This window comes from Delphinus delphis, chromosome 4, assembly GCF_949987515.2.
Source record: "Delphinus delphis chromosome 4, mDelDel1.2, whole genome shotgun sequence".
Classification (NCBI taxonomy): domain Eukaryota; kingdom Metazoa; phylum Chordata; class Mammalia; order Artiodactyla; family Delphinidae; genus Delphinus; species Delphinus delphis.
In genome coordinates this window covers 98,181,620-98,201,562 of record NC_082686.1, presented here as the reverse complement: position 1 = coordinate 98,201,562, position 19,943 = coordinate 98,181,620, and the positions used below count along the sequence as shown (strand labels likewise).

Here is a 19,943-nt window from a genome sequence, read left to right as displayed (position 1 = left end):
TCTCAAAACAGTGAAGCAACTGTATGAAATATTAAGTCACAAAGCAGCCTATGAATGTTCTAATCTTCAGCCTGGCACACGATAGATGCTCAGTAAGGAGTAGGTTGAAGCATATGAAGTTGCTGATATCTGACCACTTTGACTTCCAAAAATGGCAGTTTCACAGGATTCGATATAATACTAATATCCTTCATTATTCACCTTGGTGTCAGAATCCCATGAGCCTAAACCGTCTTACTAAAAGAACAAGCAGGTCTTGGTAATGTTATAGTTATTAGCCAAGATAAGGAAGTATATTTGTGTGGCCTTAACAGACACTGAGGCAAAGTGAACCTATGCATTTCGCCTCAGGAGAGTTTAGATGTCCCCAGACCCTCACACACAATCTTATAAAACAAGGCAAGAGGGTAAAGCTAAAGGAGCAAAATAACAACAGCCGTGAGGGCTGCATTATAGTGGGGAGAGACAGAGAATCTGAAAAGGAAAGAAAGAAGGAAAAAGAAAGAGAGAGAGGGAGGGAGGGAGGCAGGGAGGAAGGAAGGGAGGGAGGGAAGAAGGAGAAACAGAAACACTGTAATTATAACCCAAATATAATTTAATAAAAATACGAATATAAATACCTAGTATCTGGGATACTTTGGTGTGTCTGGCCAGGAGCCCTAACCACTACTGTCCTCTATTAGGCTATCATCACATTACAATAGTGTATTTACACTTCTGACTGTAATTATCAAGACAAGTTTAAAACTGGCTTTGAGTGCTCTGAAAGTCTTTCTGTGAGAATTTTTTCTTTAGGTTGGTGCACCAAATAACTTCTCGGGATTTTTCACCTCATTTCTCAGCCTTTCAGGGTGTACTCAAGTGTTAGTGAATGACTGAAAGATAAGTCAGGCTACTACTCCCTCCACTGGCAAAATAATTGAGAAGCAACCTTACATCTGGGTATTTTTAGACTTTTAGGGACACATCCAACTTTTAAAAACTTTATTACACAAGCAACATTTTAATATTGAAAAATTAGAAAATCAAATATTTTTGAAGCTCTGAATAAAAAGGTGAATATCTCTTTGAACAATGTAGACCTAACACATGAAGGAAAATACCCCAGAGGCATCTCTTGTGTCACCCTGTTCTCCTCTACATCCCTAGTAACTAGTTGTCAAGGATAAATATTTATCGTACGAGTGAATGAAATTCTGTATTCACATTTGAAGTTTTGGGCTTTTTTTTAAACATCCATAGTAGCTCATTAAATATCCTTTGTGTACAAGAAGATGTTCCATATAAATGACTTCCCTTCCTCATGTATAAAATGAGGGGCTGGACAAGGTGTTTCCAGCAGAAAGGTACAATCTTGTAAACAGCTAAACCTTCAGGCCAGGGAAGAGAGCAAGCAGAGGGATTTCTTAAAACATTAATGGGTAAGCTGAGACCATTAATGTATGGCTTAGTTCCAAAATGGCCTTGGGCCATGCATGACCTTGATAGATGATGACTTTTTAACCTGTCTCTCTGAAACTGTTCACTGAATTTTGCCTAAGGGCTTGTGTGTCACTTGTTTAGCTTTCCCAACAGCACATTCCAAAGGAAGTCTTTCACTGGCCAGTAGGAAGTCTCCCCCAGTTGTGCCAAGCAGAATCATTCATTACCATTTAATGGAGAGCCCAAATCATAGTTCCAGGAGGGCTAAGGACCTGCCAGCTCACTGGTTCTTGGGGGCATTGACGTTGTTTTCCTCAGTAGTCACCAGCAGTAACCAAATGCCTTTGGAATTCCAAAAGGAGCCTCCTTATCAGTTGAGATCTCTCAAAGAAAGAGAGTATGTTTTTAAAAAGAGACGCGTTTTGTGAGGCTCTCGCGACTGATTTTCTGTTTTTGATTCAAACACTTGTACTATGGTCAGGAATCAATGTTACTGAAGACTAAATCTGTTTAGCCTACTTCTAGCTCTGTACTTTCAAATATGGTAACCACTAGCCACATGTGGCTGTTTAAATTAATTAAAATTCAACAAAAGTAAAATTCTTGTTCCTCAGTTGCATTAGTCACATTACAAAACCCAATAGTTACTAGTGTCAAATGACTACCTTATGAACAAGAACACATACGTAATATTTTTATCATCGCAGAGAGTTCTGTTGGACCACATTTTTCTAACTTTCTGAAGGATACAGAGTAATCAAATATTTTGGATTTTAATTTGAGAATTTCTTATGGCCTAAGGTAGGAAAACTTTTGGCCAGAGATTTATTTATCCAGCATTTATTTATTGAGTCAAAACAATTTCCCAAATTTCCCAAAACAATTTACCAAAACAATTTCCCAAAACAATTTCCCAACAATTTCCAGCATTTATTTATTGAGTCAAAACAATTTCCCAAAACAATTTCCCAAAACTTTTGGCCAGAGATTTATCTATCCAGCATTTATTTATTGAGTCAAAACAATTTCCCAATTTATTGAGTCAAAACAATTTCCCAAAAAAAAAATAGCCAAGAGGCTATTTTTGTTGTGAAATATTCTTGAAGGTTTATAGCCCCTATCTCCTACGAGATAGATGATGTGGCCCAGGGAGGTTACTGGGAAAACTCAAAAACTCCTTGGAAGCCTTCGGTACTTCCAAAGAAAGGCAAGCTTCTCAGTTACTGTTCATCTTCATTCCAATTAGCCTGAGGACTATATATTAATTATATTAATATATACCAAAGCACTTTATAAATTCTGGGAAGTTTTGGCACTGTAGCTTCCTTTGATTATTTCTCCACATTTCTAGGACTAGTTAGTCCCTAAATGAGCAGCCCGCCATAGACTCTTCCAGCCCTAATCTACCTCTTGGATGCATGCAAAATACTCAAGAACTTTAAACCTATAGCAGAGCCAGCTCAGCACTGGCTGCTATATGATCAGTAATTCCACAGAATTCTACCAAATCACTTTGGGATACCACTGGTACAATACTGATTCAACCAATAATTAAGGAATATTCAGTGATTCAGAAAAGGCTAATATTGCAGTTCTTTCCTATTCTGATTATTGAGGTATCCCATGAAAATAAACATTTTTTTTTTTTTTTGCGGTACACGGGCCTCTCACCGTTGTGGCCTCTCCCGTTGTGGAGCACAGGCTCCGGATGCACAGGCTCAGCGGCCATGGCTCACAGGCCCAGCTGCTCCGTGGCATGTGGGATCTTCCCGGACCGGGGCACGAACCCGTGTCCCCTGCATCGATCGGCAGGCGGACTCTCAACCACTGCGTCACCAGGGAAGTCCTAAACATTTTTTAAAAGAAAATTTTCTAAGTTTGATTTAAAAAATTAAAGGAAGATTATTTTTTAAAAGGTTATAGTCTTGATTTTAATACAAATATAAAATGAACAGATGTCAGAGATTTTATTTAGCTCATTAATTAGTGAGAGATCCAGTAAGATGTTACAAACGATTCACGAGAGACTCCAGAAAGCAGATGAATACATAAGTCTGTCAGGAATACTGAAATATGTTTGTTTAACAGGTGCAAAACTGGTCAATATCCACAGGACAATAATCAGTTGCATCCCACCATCCATGTACACTGTGCATTTTTATAGACATTTGCATCACTATCAATTCTCTGCAATTTAGAGAATTTTAAAATTGTTCAAAGCCTATGAAGGGCCCAAACCCGTAGTCAGAAAACTTGGAAGGGTATTTCTAGGTAATGTATAGTTTTTCATTGAAGATGCCCAGTAATCATCTTGGTCCATTTCCGAGTCTTTTATAATTGTTTTAGGGTAGAAATCTTTATAGGTTACTTTCTCCCTAGTTCTGCTTCTTTGATTTGCCTGGCCATTTTCTCCTTGTTTGAGAGATACTCGATGAGCTTTCTTTTTTGCTTGATTCAATAGAACAGGAAAAAGAACCTAAAGATGTATCTTATTGAAAACTCTAAGTTAAGAGACTATTGAAAAGGGTCACAGTGGGCTGAATAGCTGAAGGGAGAAGCGAAAGAAAGAAAAAGACGAGAAGATTAATTCATTTACATCAGAATTTCATAGATGTTGCAATTACAGAATTAAACCTCTTTGTTTCTCTTATTTCCTTGTTTCTGACCTCTTGGCTTTAAGACACATCTCAATTTCATAACACCTTTTTTAGGACAAAGAACATTTTAAAAGGAAAAAAATATACACTTCTCTTTAAAAATAGCACAATGGAATATATTTATTCATACCATAGCATATTATTCCCTTAATAATCAGAGTTTAAATCTAAGTCTTCTTATCGTTCTTCTGAATTACATTGGGCCATCATTTATCATGCATATGACATTATACTTTTCATAATGTGTTTTTGTTTTTGTTTTTGTTTTTTTGCGGTACGCGGGCCTCTCACTGTTGTGGCCTCTCCTATTGCGGAGCACAGGCTCTGGACGCGCAGGCTCAGTGGCCATGGCTTACGGGCCCAGCCGCTCCGCGGCATGTGGGATCCTCCCGGACCGGGGCACGATCCCGCGTCCCCTGCATCGGCAGGCGGACTCTCAACCACTGCGCCACCAGGGAAGCCCCATAATGTATTTTCTGATCAAAACTTTTTAGTGCTGTTGTGATTGAAAATGTAATCTTAAGGCATTTCAAAGAATAGTGATGTGTTCTCTACACTTCCATTTGATTCTTTGATTTATCCATCCCCATGTACGTATACAGCTAATCTTGAAAGTTAACAGCAAGCTTTTGCCAGCTTAGCACCTGAACAATAGTCCTTCACAAAGCATGCATAGGTAATTCACCTTTTCTTGCTTTGAAAACACTATGATTTATCCTGAGAAATCTGGCAAATTCTTCTGCCTTTAATTGTACTGCTTGGGATCCAACAGACAGTTCTTTGTATATATCCCAAGGACAAAAGATTTATCTACTAGTGCAAATTAACTCTTACACGTGTCTTCTGTTCTTGGGTGCTTTAGAAAAAAATCTGGTTTTTGTTTTACAAGAAAATCAGTTGGTTCATTTCTCTAGTGATGCATGCTTGCCTCACTTACAGTAGGTTACATTCTCCTTTCTGTTCTCGTCCCTGTATGTGGTCCTCTTTCTTTTAAGTACTGCCATCATAGTATGGTCCTGATAATTCTAGATCCAAGTTGAAGCAAAAAACTTAATTATGGGAGCCAGCATCAGTGGAAATAAGTCAGCTGAGAGAATAAGGATAGACAAATAGCCTAAAGTTCACACTTTTCCAGGCTATGACACTTATACAGGCAATGGGAACAGTCACACAATTTGCCTCTCTGTCTGAGGGCCAGCTGGACATTGATTATAAGACTTACTCCAATTTCAGAAAAGGTAAAATTGGGGGTGGGGATGAACACCGTGCATGTTACAGTTGAGGAAATTTGCTAAATTATAGGTTGCTTAAATACATATTGTTTCACAAGGTAATGATTTCTTTTTTTTGTATGTGACAAGTTCTTTGAAAAATTTTCCAGCTTCATTGCTGCTGATCTAGGTTAACACTTTCTCTTAATAAATCAGGAAACACAGACCTGGAAAATTCAACTTGTTCCAAATTTCATCAAGTGAGCTACTGCTAACCAAAATTAGAGTAGTGATTTCCAAACACTCAGTGGCTACCCATGAGGGAAAAAACAAACAAATAAACAAACAAAACCTTCATGAATTCAAATATATCCACTTTAAATGACTGTCTTATTTTCATGTTGAAACGTTCACTCTTTTATGTGATTGCTGTGTTCATTCTTTCATGTGATTGATGTGTTCATTCCTTCATGTGATTGTAAGAGTCATTATTCTTGTTAATTTTTTTTGCCCCCATCCCAATATATTTACTTGGTAAAATAAAAATTTAGCAACCCTATATCGGTTCCCTAAGTTAAAACATTACTAGTCCTTTACATGCAAAAATCTGAGAATTAATAGGCCAGAGGGCTTTAAGACAGTGTTCTTTGCATTAGGCATTTCTCCTTAGTTATTTCCCATGCCTGTTGCCTGCTGAAGAAAGGACCTTCTTCAGCTTTTCGTCTCATCTTCTGAAGAGCGCCTCCCTTGTTTTCTCAACTCAAAATTATGAAACCGTTTTTTTAAAATTTCAAATAATTGGGTTATCTAAAAAGAAATGTTTCATATATGAATAATCAGCCTCTCTATAAATAAGACTAATTACCAAGGAAGTTAAAAAAAACTATCTTTTTTTATTGTTCTAGCTTTAGCTCTGTGATTCCTCATACCTCGATTACCAGAAGATTTAGTTCTCCGACCTGTTTCAATGAAGTGTTTTCTGAAGCAGGATACTCACGTACACGTGCCCATAACCTACCTTACTACTGGCAATGGGAGGAGAATTGCAAGAATGAATGTGGTTTATTCACAGCTCAGCTGCCTTTGCCTTTTCTAGCACAACAGCACAGTCTCCTGCTAGTCTGGTACTGCAGCCACTTGCTTTTATGTAAAGGCATTTTATTCAGTAACTTGAAAGTAATGAATCTACAAAGTAACGCTCCGTGCGAGAGTAACGTATTTTAGAACGCGTTGATTATTATGATTAATGGTGGGGCCCTGGCATTTTGTAGATGAATGTTAATACAGTAACATTTGGGTATCACCTTTTGCAGTTTTTCAAGGTGGTATACTTGTTTGTTAATGCATCCCATGTCCAGCCATTGCATTATGCCGACATTGGTGACAGTGCCACTTTGTCAGGCTGGAAAGACAGGCTCATACTCAATAAGGAAACACTTTATCAAGGGAATAAAAAATGGAAATGAGCTACTACCTGTGGGCTCAAATTAAATTAGCCTGGAGAATTTAGAAGCAGCAGCCCCTCTTGCTGTTCCTTCTAATGCAGCTGTGTGGGCCTTTATATCTCATGCTGTATTCATTCAACAAATATTTATTGGGCACCTACTATGTGTAATGCATTACATATCCGAAGATATAAAAGATGAATGCAGGGGCTTCCCTGGTAGCACAGTGGTTAAGAATCCGCCTGCCAATGCAGGGGACACGGGTTTGAGCCCTGGTCCGGGAAGATCCCACATGCAGTGGAGCAACTAAGCCTGTGCACCACAACTACTGAGCCTGTGCTCTAGAGCCCATAAGCCACAACTACTGAGCTCACGTGCCACAACTACTGAGCCCGCACTCCTAGAGCCCGTGCTCCGAAACAACAGAAGCCACCGCAATGAGAAGCCTGTGCACCACAACGAAGAGTAGCCCCCGCTCACCACAACTAGAGAAAGCCCGTGCACAGCAACAAAGACCCAATGCAGCCAAAAATAAATAAATTAAATAAATTAATTTTTTTAAAAAAAGATGGATGCACTTCCATTTGTGCCTTCAAAAAGCTTAGGAGACGAGATGACACATGTACGGAATTATCTGTAATAGAAGGCAACAGTAGTACATGCTATTGGAGAGGTAGAGATAAAATATGCCAAGATTTCAAAAAAGGGGGAAATAGTTGTTTTAACTGAAGACCTAGCAGGGTATTCATAAAAGAAAAGGAAGTGGAGCAGAACCTTGAGGAGTGGTTAGGATTTGAACATATGGAACCAGGTTGAAGCAGTTAGAGCAAGAAACCTCCACAAGCCGGCAACAGAAGAGAGAAATTCTGGGATATGTATTGCAAAGGGGATTCTGGCTAGAACTGCAGCATCCAGGAAGGAGAGTAGTGGATAGAAAGAAATGCTGGAACACAGTGCAGTGGGTTATGTTCAAGATTTGGGGCTTTAGTCTCCAGGCATAAGGGCAAGCCTAAGGTTTTGTAAATATAAGAATATCTGTTCATAAGAGCACATCAAGACAGTTCATCTGGAGGATATGCAAATGTTGGAGTTCAGAGAACGGCTGAGAGTCATTGATAGAGTCCTTGGGAATGCATTAAGAGGAAGAACTGCCACCATGACCAGGGCAATGGCCATGGACGATGGCTAGGAGAAGTGTCAGGGATGCGGTATGGAATAAGGGTTGACGTTCATTGAACATAAGGGGAAAAGAGATGGGGAAGAGTCAAAGACTTTGATGTTTTAAGGAAATAAAAAAGAGTGGGTGTGATTGATAAGACAAAGATTCTTATCTGAGCCACCTTGAATTTAAAGTGCTGGCAAGAGTAAAAGACTAAATATCGCAAGAACAGTTTGCAATGCACGTCGGAAATGAAGATAAAAATTAAGCCGGAGCTAGAATTTTACTTATTTGGGAATAGTATGAATAGGGATAATAGTTGAAGCACCTTTTTGTTTTGAGAGAAGTTCACAGGAGCAGCAGTAAGAAGAGCATTACAGAGGAGAGGGCCAGGCATAGGTCCGTGGAGGATGCCTATGCTTAGAAGGGGAAAAGGAAATCTTCCCCTCTCCTCTGAAAAAAACAAAATGAAAAAACACTCATGGACTTCCCTGGTGGCGCAATGGTTAAGAATCCGCCTGCCAGTGCAGGGCACACGGGTTCGAGCCCTGGTCCGGGAAGATCCCACCTGCCACGGAGCAGCTAAGCCCGTGCACCACAACTACTGAGCCTGTGCTCTAGAGCCCGTGAGCCACAAATACTGAGCCTGCATGCCACAACTACTGAAGCCCGCATGCCTAGAGCCCGTGCTCCACAACGAGAAAAGCCACTGCAATGAGAAGCCCGCGCACCGCAACGAAGAGTAGCCCCCGCTCACCGCAACTAGAGAAAGCCTGCGTGCAGCAACGAAGACCCAACGCAGCCAAAATCAAATAAATAAATAAATATTAAAAAAAAAAAAACACACTCATAAGGAGGAGTCTGGGGTGGCAGAGGTGAAGGGGGCCAGGGCCAGGGGTGGAGTAGGTGGGATCAAAAAGGCTGCACCAGACTTCCTTTGAAAGAAGGAAAGATCACTTAACCGTAGATCAAATGTGTGTTTCCAGAGCAGAGTTCTTTAAATCTTTATTAAGGAGTTTCCCAATATGACTCAGTGTCCTGCTGCTTGCTACCCTGGGAAGAGCCCTGTCTCACAAACATACGGGTGTTCCTTCCAGGAATCCTCTAGAAGCTTGAAGAGACATGAGTGGTTTTAACATCTCTTTCCCCCAGTAAGGCAATGTTGCAGAACTGTGGGTCCACCAAACACTTCTCCTTCCTGCATTGGACCATCTGCTGTAGACCAGGGGTTCCTAACCCGAGGCCAGCAAAATCCTGGCCAGTGAATGTAATGTTCTGTTCCACATGTGTGCATTTCTTGAGGAGATGATTTACCCTTCACCTGATTCTTAAAAGCATCTCTTTTCTTAAAAAGATAAGAACCACTGTAATGGATCATGCCCTGCTGCACAATGATGTAAGTGCCCTAAAGACAAGAGCCTGTCCTTATAAATTTTGGTATCTTCATGATACCTCTATCAGTTTTGGCTGAGTGAATGGGTAATGGGCCAACAGGAATCATAAAATACTCATTTTGACTCTATAGCCTCTTGCTTGAATTAGCAAGTATACAAACCTAGAAAACATATTTTTTAATGATAATGTCCTTTATTAGTATAACCTGTAGCTTAAAATGAGTGCTTCAGACACACACACTATCTCCTTTATTTCTTTAATAATTGTGCAGAGTAGGGATTGGTATCTTCATTTCATGAGTGGCGCCAAGACTGAAAGAATGCACATGACTTGTCACAGGTCATACATCATATGCCAGCTGTTATTATTATCTCATGGTACATACATAAATAAAAATGCCTACAAACACAATAGACTTGGCCTTACTTTCTGAGATGCTTATTGGTTGGCAATAGGTTTTTGTTTTATATGAATGAAATCTTTTTATTAGCTTAAAATGTAATCCTCATGTGAAATGCAGTGGTTTTGCAATAGTTGTGTTATTGAATGACAGATACTACTCTCATACAGTGAGTTTAATTTCTTGGTCTTGTACTAGATAACATTAAATGAAAGCAATGGGTCTTTGCTTGGTAGAGTGAAGATGGCACGTCAGATAGCAGTATAGCGTCATGATGAAGAGCAGGGGCTTTTGAACCAGACTTGGATTTCAGAGTTCCTCTAAACACTATTACATCTTAAGTATTAAATACCGGATATGTTTTAAGTTCTCTTTCAACTTAGAAGAGCACGTGCTATATTTCTTCCATCTGAAACTAGAGAGAGAGAAAACTCATCTCTTCCACTTCACTTTCCCTGGAGAGGACAGAGGAAGAGAGAATGTCACAGCAGCCTCCCATCAATGGCCTAGGCCAGCGGACGAGCAGGACAGCCGTGCTCTGGCATCTGGCTTCTGTCCCGATGCTGCCTGCACTGCAGACTCTGTTCTGCAGCAACATACTTCATCTCCCGCCAGTAGCTATTCTCAGCCTCCTCACCGTTGTGAGAGTTCATATTTACATATAGGCTGAGCTTTACCTTCCTAAACAAGCAAGAATTATTTAAACCTTAATACAAAAGTGGGGGGCAGGATACAGGGGGACTTGGAACTTCTCAGACAAAAAACTGATACCTGAAACTGAACCTAAAAATATGAAGGACTTGCAAAGTGGTCAGGCAAAATTCTCTGAAATTGGAATCAGAAATATTACAGGGCTGATTGGGACATTCTGACTCAAAAACCTGTAGGAAATGCACCGCTCTTAGGTTAAACATGTGTGCACTCTGTTAACTGAGTAGTGGAGACTGTTAATGCTTCATACTAACAAAATACAGTTTTCCAAATGTGTTTGCTCAATATCACTTTACCTGGGTTGTTTTTGAATTTTATTTTATTTTTATACAGCAGGTTCTTATTAGTTATCCATTTTATACATATTAGTGTATACATGTCAATCCCAATCTCCCAATTCATCCCACCACCACCACCCCCACCCCAGCCACTTTCCCCCCTTGATGTCCATACGTTTGTTCTCTACATCTGTGTCTCTATTTCTGCCTTGCAAACCGGTTCATCTGTACCATTTTCTAGGCTCCACATGTATGTGTTAATATACGATATTTGTTTTTCTCTTTCTGACTTGCTTCACTCTGTATAACAGTCTTTAGATCCATCCACGTCTCAACAAATGACTCAATTTCATTCCTTTTTATGGCTGAGTAATATTCCATTGTATATATGTACCACATCTTCTTTATCCATTCATCTGTCGATGGACACTTAGGTTGCTTCCATGACCTGACTATTGTAAATAGTGCTGCAATGAACATTGTGGTGCATGTGTCTTCTTGAATTATGGTTTTCTCTGGGTATATGCCCAGTAGTGGGATTGCTGGGTCATATGGTAATTCTATTTTTAGTTTTTTACAGAACCTCTGTACTGTTCTCCATAGGGGCTGTATCAATTTACATTCCCACCTACAGTGCAAGAGAGTTCCCTTTTCTCCACACCCTCTCCAGCATTTGTTGTTTGTAGATTTTCTGATGATGCCCATTTACCTGTTGTTTTAATGATTTTTTTTTTTTTTAAAGATCAAGAACAAGGAAGCTGCTTAACTGTTTGAATCGGCAGTTTACCTTTCAGATGCCTAGAGTGACAAAGTGTGAGAATGTGAGGAATGAGGGAATCCTGTCCCCAATGTGTGCCAGTCAGACTGTTTGTGGGGAGACAGAGCGTGTGGAATGCTGGTGTGCCAAACGGCAGGAATATTATTCTGAGATATCTGGGCACTGACACTGCTTTCTCTTCCTGAGAGAACACGGTTCAAGTACCAGATAAGCTTGATATTTAGAACAGTCATTTAAATAAAATCACTGGAGTATTGGTGTAAGCTGAAATGGTCATGTAAGTCTAAGAATGAAAGGACATTGTTGTAAGAGGGAGGCGTCTCCCTGCACAGAGATGGTCACTGAGGGCAGCAGCCTGCTAGGGAATAAATAAATAAGGAAAACCACACAAGGATGTGCCAAATCTGCTTTTTCTCTGAGTTACCACTTCCTGTGGGTTCTGCAGTCTGGGCTGAATAAACTGGGGCTCCTGGCAAATGTGTGTTGATCTCTCCCCACTAGTTGGTAACCCAGTTGCATGGTACATTAATTTCATAAATTGTAGTAAATGGGTAAAGGGGCATTTTCAAATGCCTAACTTCACTAATTCTTCTTAAACCCTGTGAATACCTTTTGGTTTTCATCTTAATTGTCCTGTCCCTGTGTAGTTTAGTGTACACTAGAGTGAATTGTTTCAAAGTCATGACTGAAATATGCATGATGAGGCCATGAAAATTGATAAATTAGCCTCACCAAACATTGTTGAATATATATCTATATATACTCAGCCCCATGAGGGTGAGACCAGGGCTATCTTGTTCTTGGGAGTATCCTCAGGACTTAGCAGTGTTATTCGCTCATTTGACTATTAATTGACTTAACAGGATCTTCCAACAAATCCTTTAATGGGCTTTTTTGTTATAGAGACACTAACATTCCATATGTTTAAAAACTTTTGGTTTACTTACAACTTTGCCATGAAATTTTTTTTTACCTTTCACTCCCTTTCTCTGAGGTAATTAATATTAATATGTAAAATATTGTTCTCCAGGCTTGAAACTATTCCAACATGGCTTTCCTTGGACTCTTCTCTTTGCTGGTTCTGCAAAGTTTGGCATCAGGGACCACTTTCACTGATGAAACCATTGCTGAGTTGTCAGTGAATATGTATAACCATCTTCGAGCCACTGGAGAAGATGAAAATATTCTCTTCTCTCCACTGAGTGTCACCCTTGCAATGGGAATGATGGAACTTGGGGCCCAAGGGTCTACCCTGAAAGAAATCCGTCATTCAATGGGATATGATAGCCTGAAAAATGGTAAGTGTGCTTAATTTCTCAAGATGGTTTGACATTAACATTCAACTCAGTTATGTTGCCTTATGCCTGAGGCAGCAGTATTTACAAAGAGTAAGAAAGAGGTCTCACTGAGGTGATATGGATAAGAGAACCATTAGGAAACCCAAGAAAGTTCTTAGTTCCTAGCTGTATCCCTGGCTGAGTTAATCCAAGGAAATTGTATCTTTTATTATTATTGTTTAAACAAACCTCACTATGATAAACAAAAGCAAACATGTTCTTGCTCTGTTGGAGTTTCCAGTTTAGAGGGAGAGGCATATATTAATCAATTATCACATAAATAAATGAGAAATTATAACTGTGATGAGTACTATAAAAAAACCATTATGCTCTAAGAATATCAGAAATTTTTACTTAAAACCAACAGTACCTTCATTATTTAAATGGCATCCAAGAATTTTTTTTTATAAATTTATTTATTTTATTTATTTACTTTTGGCTGCGTTGGGTCTTTGTTGCTGCACTCAGTCTTTCTCTAGTTGCAGTGAGCGGGGGCTACTCTTTGTTGTGGTGCGCGGGCTTCTCATTGTGGTGGCTTCTTTTGTTGCGGAGCACGGGGTCTAGGTGTGTGGGCTTCAGTAGCTGTGGCACATGGGCTCAGTAGTTGTGGCTCGCGGGCTCTAGAGCGCAGGCTCAGTAGTTGTGGTGCACGGGCTTAGTTGCTCCTCAGCATGTGGGATCTTCCCGGACCAGGGCTTGAACCTGTGTCCCCTGCATTGGCAGGAGGATTCTTAACCACTGCATCACCCGGGAAGTCCCAAGAGGTTTTTTTGAATGTTGTATTATCATGAAAAATTTTTGTACTGGAGAAAATTTCTAACCAAAACGTATTTTGTAATTACTTTTCAATGATGTATAATTTCTATTTTAATGTTTCTAATATACATGTGAATTAACTCATTAAAAAGTTGAGAACTAAAACAATTTCAATTGGATTTTCTAGTTGTAAGGTTAAAAAAAAGTCTACTTAAAGTAAAATTGAAAGGAATATTTTGATTTTTAAACTAGAAAATTAAACTTGATAACAGAAACAGATTATTTCTGATCATCTAAAATAACTCATTTAATTAAAGTAACCTAAGTCTTTTGAAAGAAAACAATCCAAGTATCTCTACTTTATAGATTTTACCAAGAAAGTCAATTAAAATGAAAATAATATCAGTTGATAATACTAAACTTCAAAAAGTTAATTTGAACATCTAGAAACAGCACAAATATTGGAACCTCCGGAGTTACCATGTCAGTGCGGCGAATAAGCCAGTGCTTTTCCTTTGGGCCTCTGTTCTATTAATCCCCCTTGCTGTGTTTTCGTGCTCCTCCACTCTCCAGGATCTTTCACTGTGTTTGTTCCACTAATAAACTTATCTTTTGTCATTTTGCAGGTGAAGAATTTTCTTTCTTGAAGCATCTTTCTCACATGGTGACTGCTGAAGAGAGTCAGTATGTGATGAAAATTGCCAATGCCCTCTTTGTGCAAAATGGGTTTCATATCAATGATGAGTTTTTGCAAATGATAAAAAAGTACTTTAACGCAGAAGTCAATCATGTGGACTTCGGTCAAAATGTAGCTGTGGCCAACCATATCAATAAGTGGGTGGAGAATAATACAAATAGTAAGTCATTTGGTTCCTTTCTTTCTCTAATAGCTTAGTTTTAACTCCCTTTTACTTCTGAAATTATTTGTCCCCTCGTTCCTTTTACATTTTGAATGTTACATTGCATTTAGTTGAGTATCTACTAATTATTTTGTATAGATTACAGCCTATTTTATTTTATTTATTATTATTATTATTTTTTGCGGTACACGGGCCTCTCACTGCTGCGGCCTCCCCCGTCGCAGAGCACAGGCTCCGGACGCTCAGGCCCAGAGGCCATGGCCCACGGGCCCAGCCGCTCCGCGGCATGCGGGATCCTCCCGGACCGGGGCACGAACCCACGTCCCCTGCACCCGCAGGCGCACTCCCAACCACTGTGCCACCAGGGAAGCCCTGATTACAGCCTATTTTAGAAGCATTGTTTATGAATAAATATTTGAGAAAAAGTTGATTCTTTTGGCATGTATAGAATATTGGTACTGATAAATTAATATGAAATCTGTGCTCTCCAGTTGGTGAGTTTCATTCGAATGGTAATCTTAACTACTGTATGGAATTTTGCTTGGGCTGACCATTTAATAAGTTAGATACTAGTTAGAATCACAGTTGCTGGCTCTCTTAACAATATGATTAAAATAGAGTAAGAGAGTTTAAAGATATTTGTTGGCTTTTAAACCACAGAACTTGATTGCTAATCAAAAAATTTGTACAGGATTCCTTTAAAAAAAAGAGCAGCCTATTTTAAGCCCAAACAAATGGAGAGGAATTAGAAAAGGATGCATTTGTTTCAAATTTTAATTCTAAATCATATTTTTAAAATGTATTTAGGGGGGCTTCCCTGGTGGCGCAGTAGTTGAGAGTCCGCCTGCCGATGCAGGGGACACGGGTTCGTGCCCCGGTCCGGGAAGATCCCACATGCCTCGGAGCGGCTGGGCCCGTGAGCCATGACGGCTGAGCCTGCGCGTCCGGAGCCTGTGCTCCGCAACGGTAGAGGCCACAACAGTGAGAGGCCCGCGTACCGACAAAAAAAAAAAAAAAAACTATTTAAGCTCTCCAAATGTTTCATATTTTACCATTTTATTTTCCGATTTTACCAACAAAATAATTGAAATTAGAATAAAAAAATGAGACCAAATTGAAAGTAGATTACTATGGCTGTTCCTTAAATTAATTAATTCATGTTGTCAAAACTCTGAAAATAATGTTAATCTAATACATTTTATGCTGGAACAACAACAAAAGACCATCATCCCATACCCTTTGTTCTATATTCCCCCAAATGCTGAGGCATCTTCTTAAGTATGACTAATAAAATGAGAGAATACGGAGTGAATGTGGTCCTATCTTTTCTAACTGTGAAATTAAAATGTAAGATAAAAGAAACATGGTTATTTTTTAACATTCAAAGAATAAGAATAATAATTCAGCTGCATTAGATTGGATTATTGAAAGCTGTTTATTTCCAAACTCTTCTTAAACAATTTCAGCCATTAATAAAGTCCCAATGTCTTTCAAAATGGATTTAGAAAGGAACATTATAAGTGATAAAAATTAAGGTATCATTAGTTAAGTTGGCTTTTACTCATCTGTTTTCACCTAATCAAAAGCAGTTGTTATATCTGATAGATATCCAATGTACATGGGGGAAAAGTTTGAATTGGATGACATTTTGATCATGTACATTGTTCAAGAATAAACTTAGAAATATCTGTTGAATGTTTAATCTGTCTTAAGATTGCAACTAGAAAGTAGTAAAGCCTGAGATTCTGTTGTATGTGGTTCTGTAGTTTGTGCAAATGTCAAGATACTACTAGTTAGTGTTATTTTAGGTGGTGTATAACGGTATTTTAGATGCCCTTAGTCTGTAAGTATATTTGTGTGTGTGTGTGTGTGTGTGTGTTACATTTTTTCCTTTTAAAGTTAGATACTTTTAATTTTTATTGTAAATTTTATAATGATATAAAGTTCATCTCAAGCACTCTCTTGGATGGTAGTTTGATAATCTTTTGGTTTCCTTTCACCTTCAAATTTAATATGAATTTTCATCCATTCATTTTTTCCTGAATAGGTCTGTTGAAAGAGTTGGTATCCCCAAGGGATTTTGACGCCGTCACTCATCTGGCCCTCATCAATGCTGTTTATTTCAAAGGGAATTGGAAGTCACAATTTAGACCTGAAAATACCAGAACTTTTTCCTTCACTAAAGATGATGAAAGTGAAGTCCAAATTCCAATGATGTATCAACAAGGAGAATTTTATTATGGTAAGACAGTTTGGCTTTTATTTCTCTCTTCTTGCAGTGTATCAACAAATTTCTAAGAAAAAAACATGAAATATTCGTTACTCAGATTTCTCAACAATCTGGTTTGGGCTACAATTCAATTTTCTTGGCCCCATTTTCACAGGCCTCTAATTAGATCCTGAGTGAATATGATATGTTTTGATAGTTTTCCAATATGTTTCTTAATTTATGAAGTTGATTACACCTACAGAGTGGCTTTATTCATGTGAAAATACCTGACCTGTGTCAGAATGTTCTGAGTCACTCCAGAAAGTCATTCACTTTGGGGTGGTTTTCAGTGAGCCATATGTTCCACCAGCTCTTGATTTGGACACCTCATCACTTTTTTTTTTTTTTTTGCGGTACGGTACGCGGGCCTCTCACTGTTGTGGCCTCTCCCGTTGCGGAGCACAGGCTCTGGATGCGCAGGCTCAGCGGCCATGGCTCACGGGCCCAGCCGCTCCGTGGCATGTGGGATCCTCCCGGACCGGGGCACGAACCCGTGTCCCCTGCATCGGCAGGCGGACTCTCAACCACTGCGCCACCAGGGAAGCCCCACTTTTTGAATTATAAGCATTCCTTTAAAATTTTGCTTTCAGACTTGTTTATGTTTGGTCAGGCGTAATTATTCATTCATAGTTTCACCTACTGAGAGTCTATAATTTGTGATACAGGTCAGCATCCTTGGCATTGTTTTCAGGGATATTTCATTGGCCTTTTCAGAAGTTTAGGGTGCTAATCCTTTCTCCATACCATACTGAACTGTAATTATTTATTGTCATAAGCAGAAATGTAATTGCAAGCTAAGTATATGTTAGAACTAATATTTTATTCTATTCAAAGGTACACAGTAAAATTAAAATATTATAATCACAGTTAATCAAATGAACAGTCAAAATAAGAAAGGGAAATACCTATTTATTTGAGAACCAAAATGTTTAATGTGACATCTAAAGGACCTAGATCAGTTAAATGAAAATATTCAGAACAAAAGCATTATGTTTGTTTTGAAAATGAGGAAATTTGAAAGTAGTGGCAGGACCATTTGTTTTAAAGACTTTTTTTTTTTTTTTTTTTTTTTTTTTTTAGTGAAAGCCTGGTCAACTTAGCTAAGTTCATAGAACACAAAGCCAATTACCTAATTTACCTAATTACCTAATTTGGAGATTTTAATCACCACAAATGCTCTGGATAACTACTGCCGAATGAAGTAGATTTCACTTTGGCTGTGCTACCTTGGCCTCAAAACTTTTGGCTGAGGTAATAATAGAGTACCAGGTATTATGTAGTCAGTTTTTCCCTTCTCAGAAATCAGGTGGATATTGGTAAATGTGATTTACATCCAGCTTGGATCCAGGGCTTTATTTTTCTAATCATGACTTTTCACTTTTTTAATGATATCCTTAAAATATATTCATTTGAGATATCTCATTTAAAAATAAAAAGTAAATCTAGAGAACATGATATGACAAATGTGAAACAATTCTGGGGATCCTAAAATAAAATAAATTCTGTAGGGCTGAGGATTCACTTGAATTTCAGGGCTTACTTTAAAATAAACCCTCTTCTTCTCAGATGCCTGAATTTTTTATATTCTACGCACTATTTTGGAAGAAAGTTATAACAAATGTAAACATTTTAGTTAAGCCTTGATAGGGGCCTTTTATCACCTTTCTGTTCTTTTTAGGGGAATTTAGTGACGGCTCCAATGAAGCTGGTGGTATCTACCAAGTCTTGGAAATACCCTATGAGGGGGATGAGATAAGTATGATGCTGGTCTTGTCCAGACAGGAAGTTCCACTGGCCACTCTGGAGCCATTGGTCAAAGCACAGCTGATTGAAGAATGGGCAAACTCTGTGAAGAAGCAAAAAGTGGAAGTGTACCTCCCCAGGTGAGAGGTTCCTGTGTGACTCTCTCTGATAGCATGGAGGGAGGGTATCAATGAAGGTTCTGACGCAGAGAAACTCTTGCCACTGCTGTTGAATTCTGTCTTGTGTTGCTCTCTTCTTCCTCCTCTTCTTTCTCTTCCTCCACCTCCTCCATCTTTTAAAAAGTATTCTTTCATACTCATTCAGTCCTGCCCAGAGACACAGGCTGACTCATTGATCATTCTATACTACTTATCAAGACCTAGTTTCAGATATGAATCAATATTCTTAGCTTCATTTTAGAAGATTTTTCAACAGATTGTCTCTGAATATCATTTGCATCTACAGTCTTCTGTATTTCATTCATATTTAAATTGATAATAGCTGGAGAAAAAATAATCTTCTACTTTGTTGTAAGAAGTGCAAGCAAGTCATGGGCTAGGTGCCAAGATGCAACCATAAATAAGTAGGAAGAAGCTTAAAATCTCCGTGCAGGGCCTTGATGTTCTGACTACCATCCACTTCCTCGACCCTATCTCGGGCCACTCACCACGTCCAATTTTTTGTAGTAGGTACTATCCCTGTGCTTGTAGTTATGCCACAGACACCATAGGCTCTTTTATGCCTCAGGGTCTTTATGTATGGATTTTTGTTTTGTTTTTGGGTTTTTTTTTGTGCCCTTTACGTATGTTTTTGCATTGGCCTAAAGTGCCCTCCTCACATACCTTTGCCAGATGTTATTTACTTAGCCTTCAGCGTACAGGTCTGGCACCAGTTCTTCTAGGAAGCCTTCCATGAACCGTGTGATGGAGCAGGTGACCCTCACTTTGCCTCACTTATGCACCTCCCTGTTATGACAGTACATTTACATTACCACCCCACAACAAAATTACCTTTTTTGTAGGTCTTGCTTTCCTTCTGTAAATTCTTCTAGGGTAAAGTCAGTTCTCTCTCCTATCCTAGAGATACAGTGTGTTTGCAAAATCAAACCCAACCAAAGATATTATTCTGCCCTTGAATACTTTAAAACGTAATAGGGGAGCTAGACCAGCAAACCAAATTTATAAACATAATATATAAATTCTAGGCTAGAAAACAAAACACGCAAACAGCCAATAAACATGTGCGTGTGTGTGTATGTGGAAGTAGAGTTCCAATATTCATTGCATGTAAGAAAATTACACAAATATGATTAATTAGTATGAATATTGAAGGATGATAAATATTAGTATTAAAATTGAATTACTGGGCTTCCCTGGTGGCGCAGTGGTTGAGAGCCTGCCTGCCGATGCAGGGGACATGGGTTCGTGGCCCGATCCGGGAAGATCCCACATGCCACGGAGCGGCTGAGCCCGTGAGCCATGGCCACTGAGCCTGCGCGTCCAGAGCCTGTGCTCCGCAACTG

General features: G+C 39.0%; 1 protein-coding gene across 2 annotated transcripts in view; it reads left to right on the top strand.

The window, feature by feature from the left end:
- SERPINI1 (serpin family I member 1) overlaps nt 1-19,943 on the top strand; it is a 69,057-nt gene that overhangs the window by 27,749 nt on the left and 21,365 nt on the right. Inside the window, exons 1-5 of one of the 2 annotated variants that reach the window (XM_060011184.1) lie at nt 11,216-11,499; nt 12,487-12,754; nt 14,176-14,406; nt 16,457-16,651; nt 18,357-18,561. In XM_060011184.1, the coding sequence (XP_059867167.1) occupies nt 12,505-12,754; nt 14,176-14,406; nt 16,457-16,651; nt 18,357-18,561 (881 nt within the window). In that variant the 5' untranslated portion in view covers nt 11,216-11,499; nt 12,487-12,504. Of the gene's footprint in view, nt 1-11,215; nt 11,500-12,486; nt 12,755-14,175; nt 14,407-16,456; nt 16,652-18,356; nt 18,562-19,943 lie in introns of those variants that run through there. The other variant, XM_060011183.1, reaches the window with a different exon arrangement.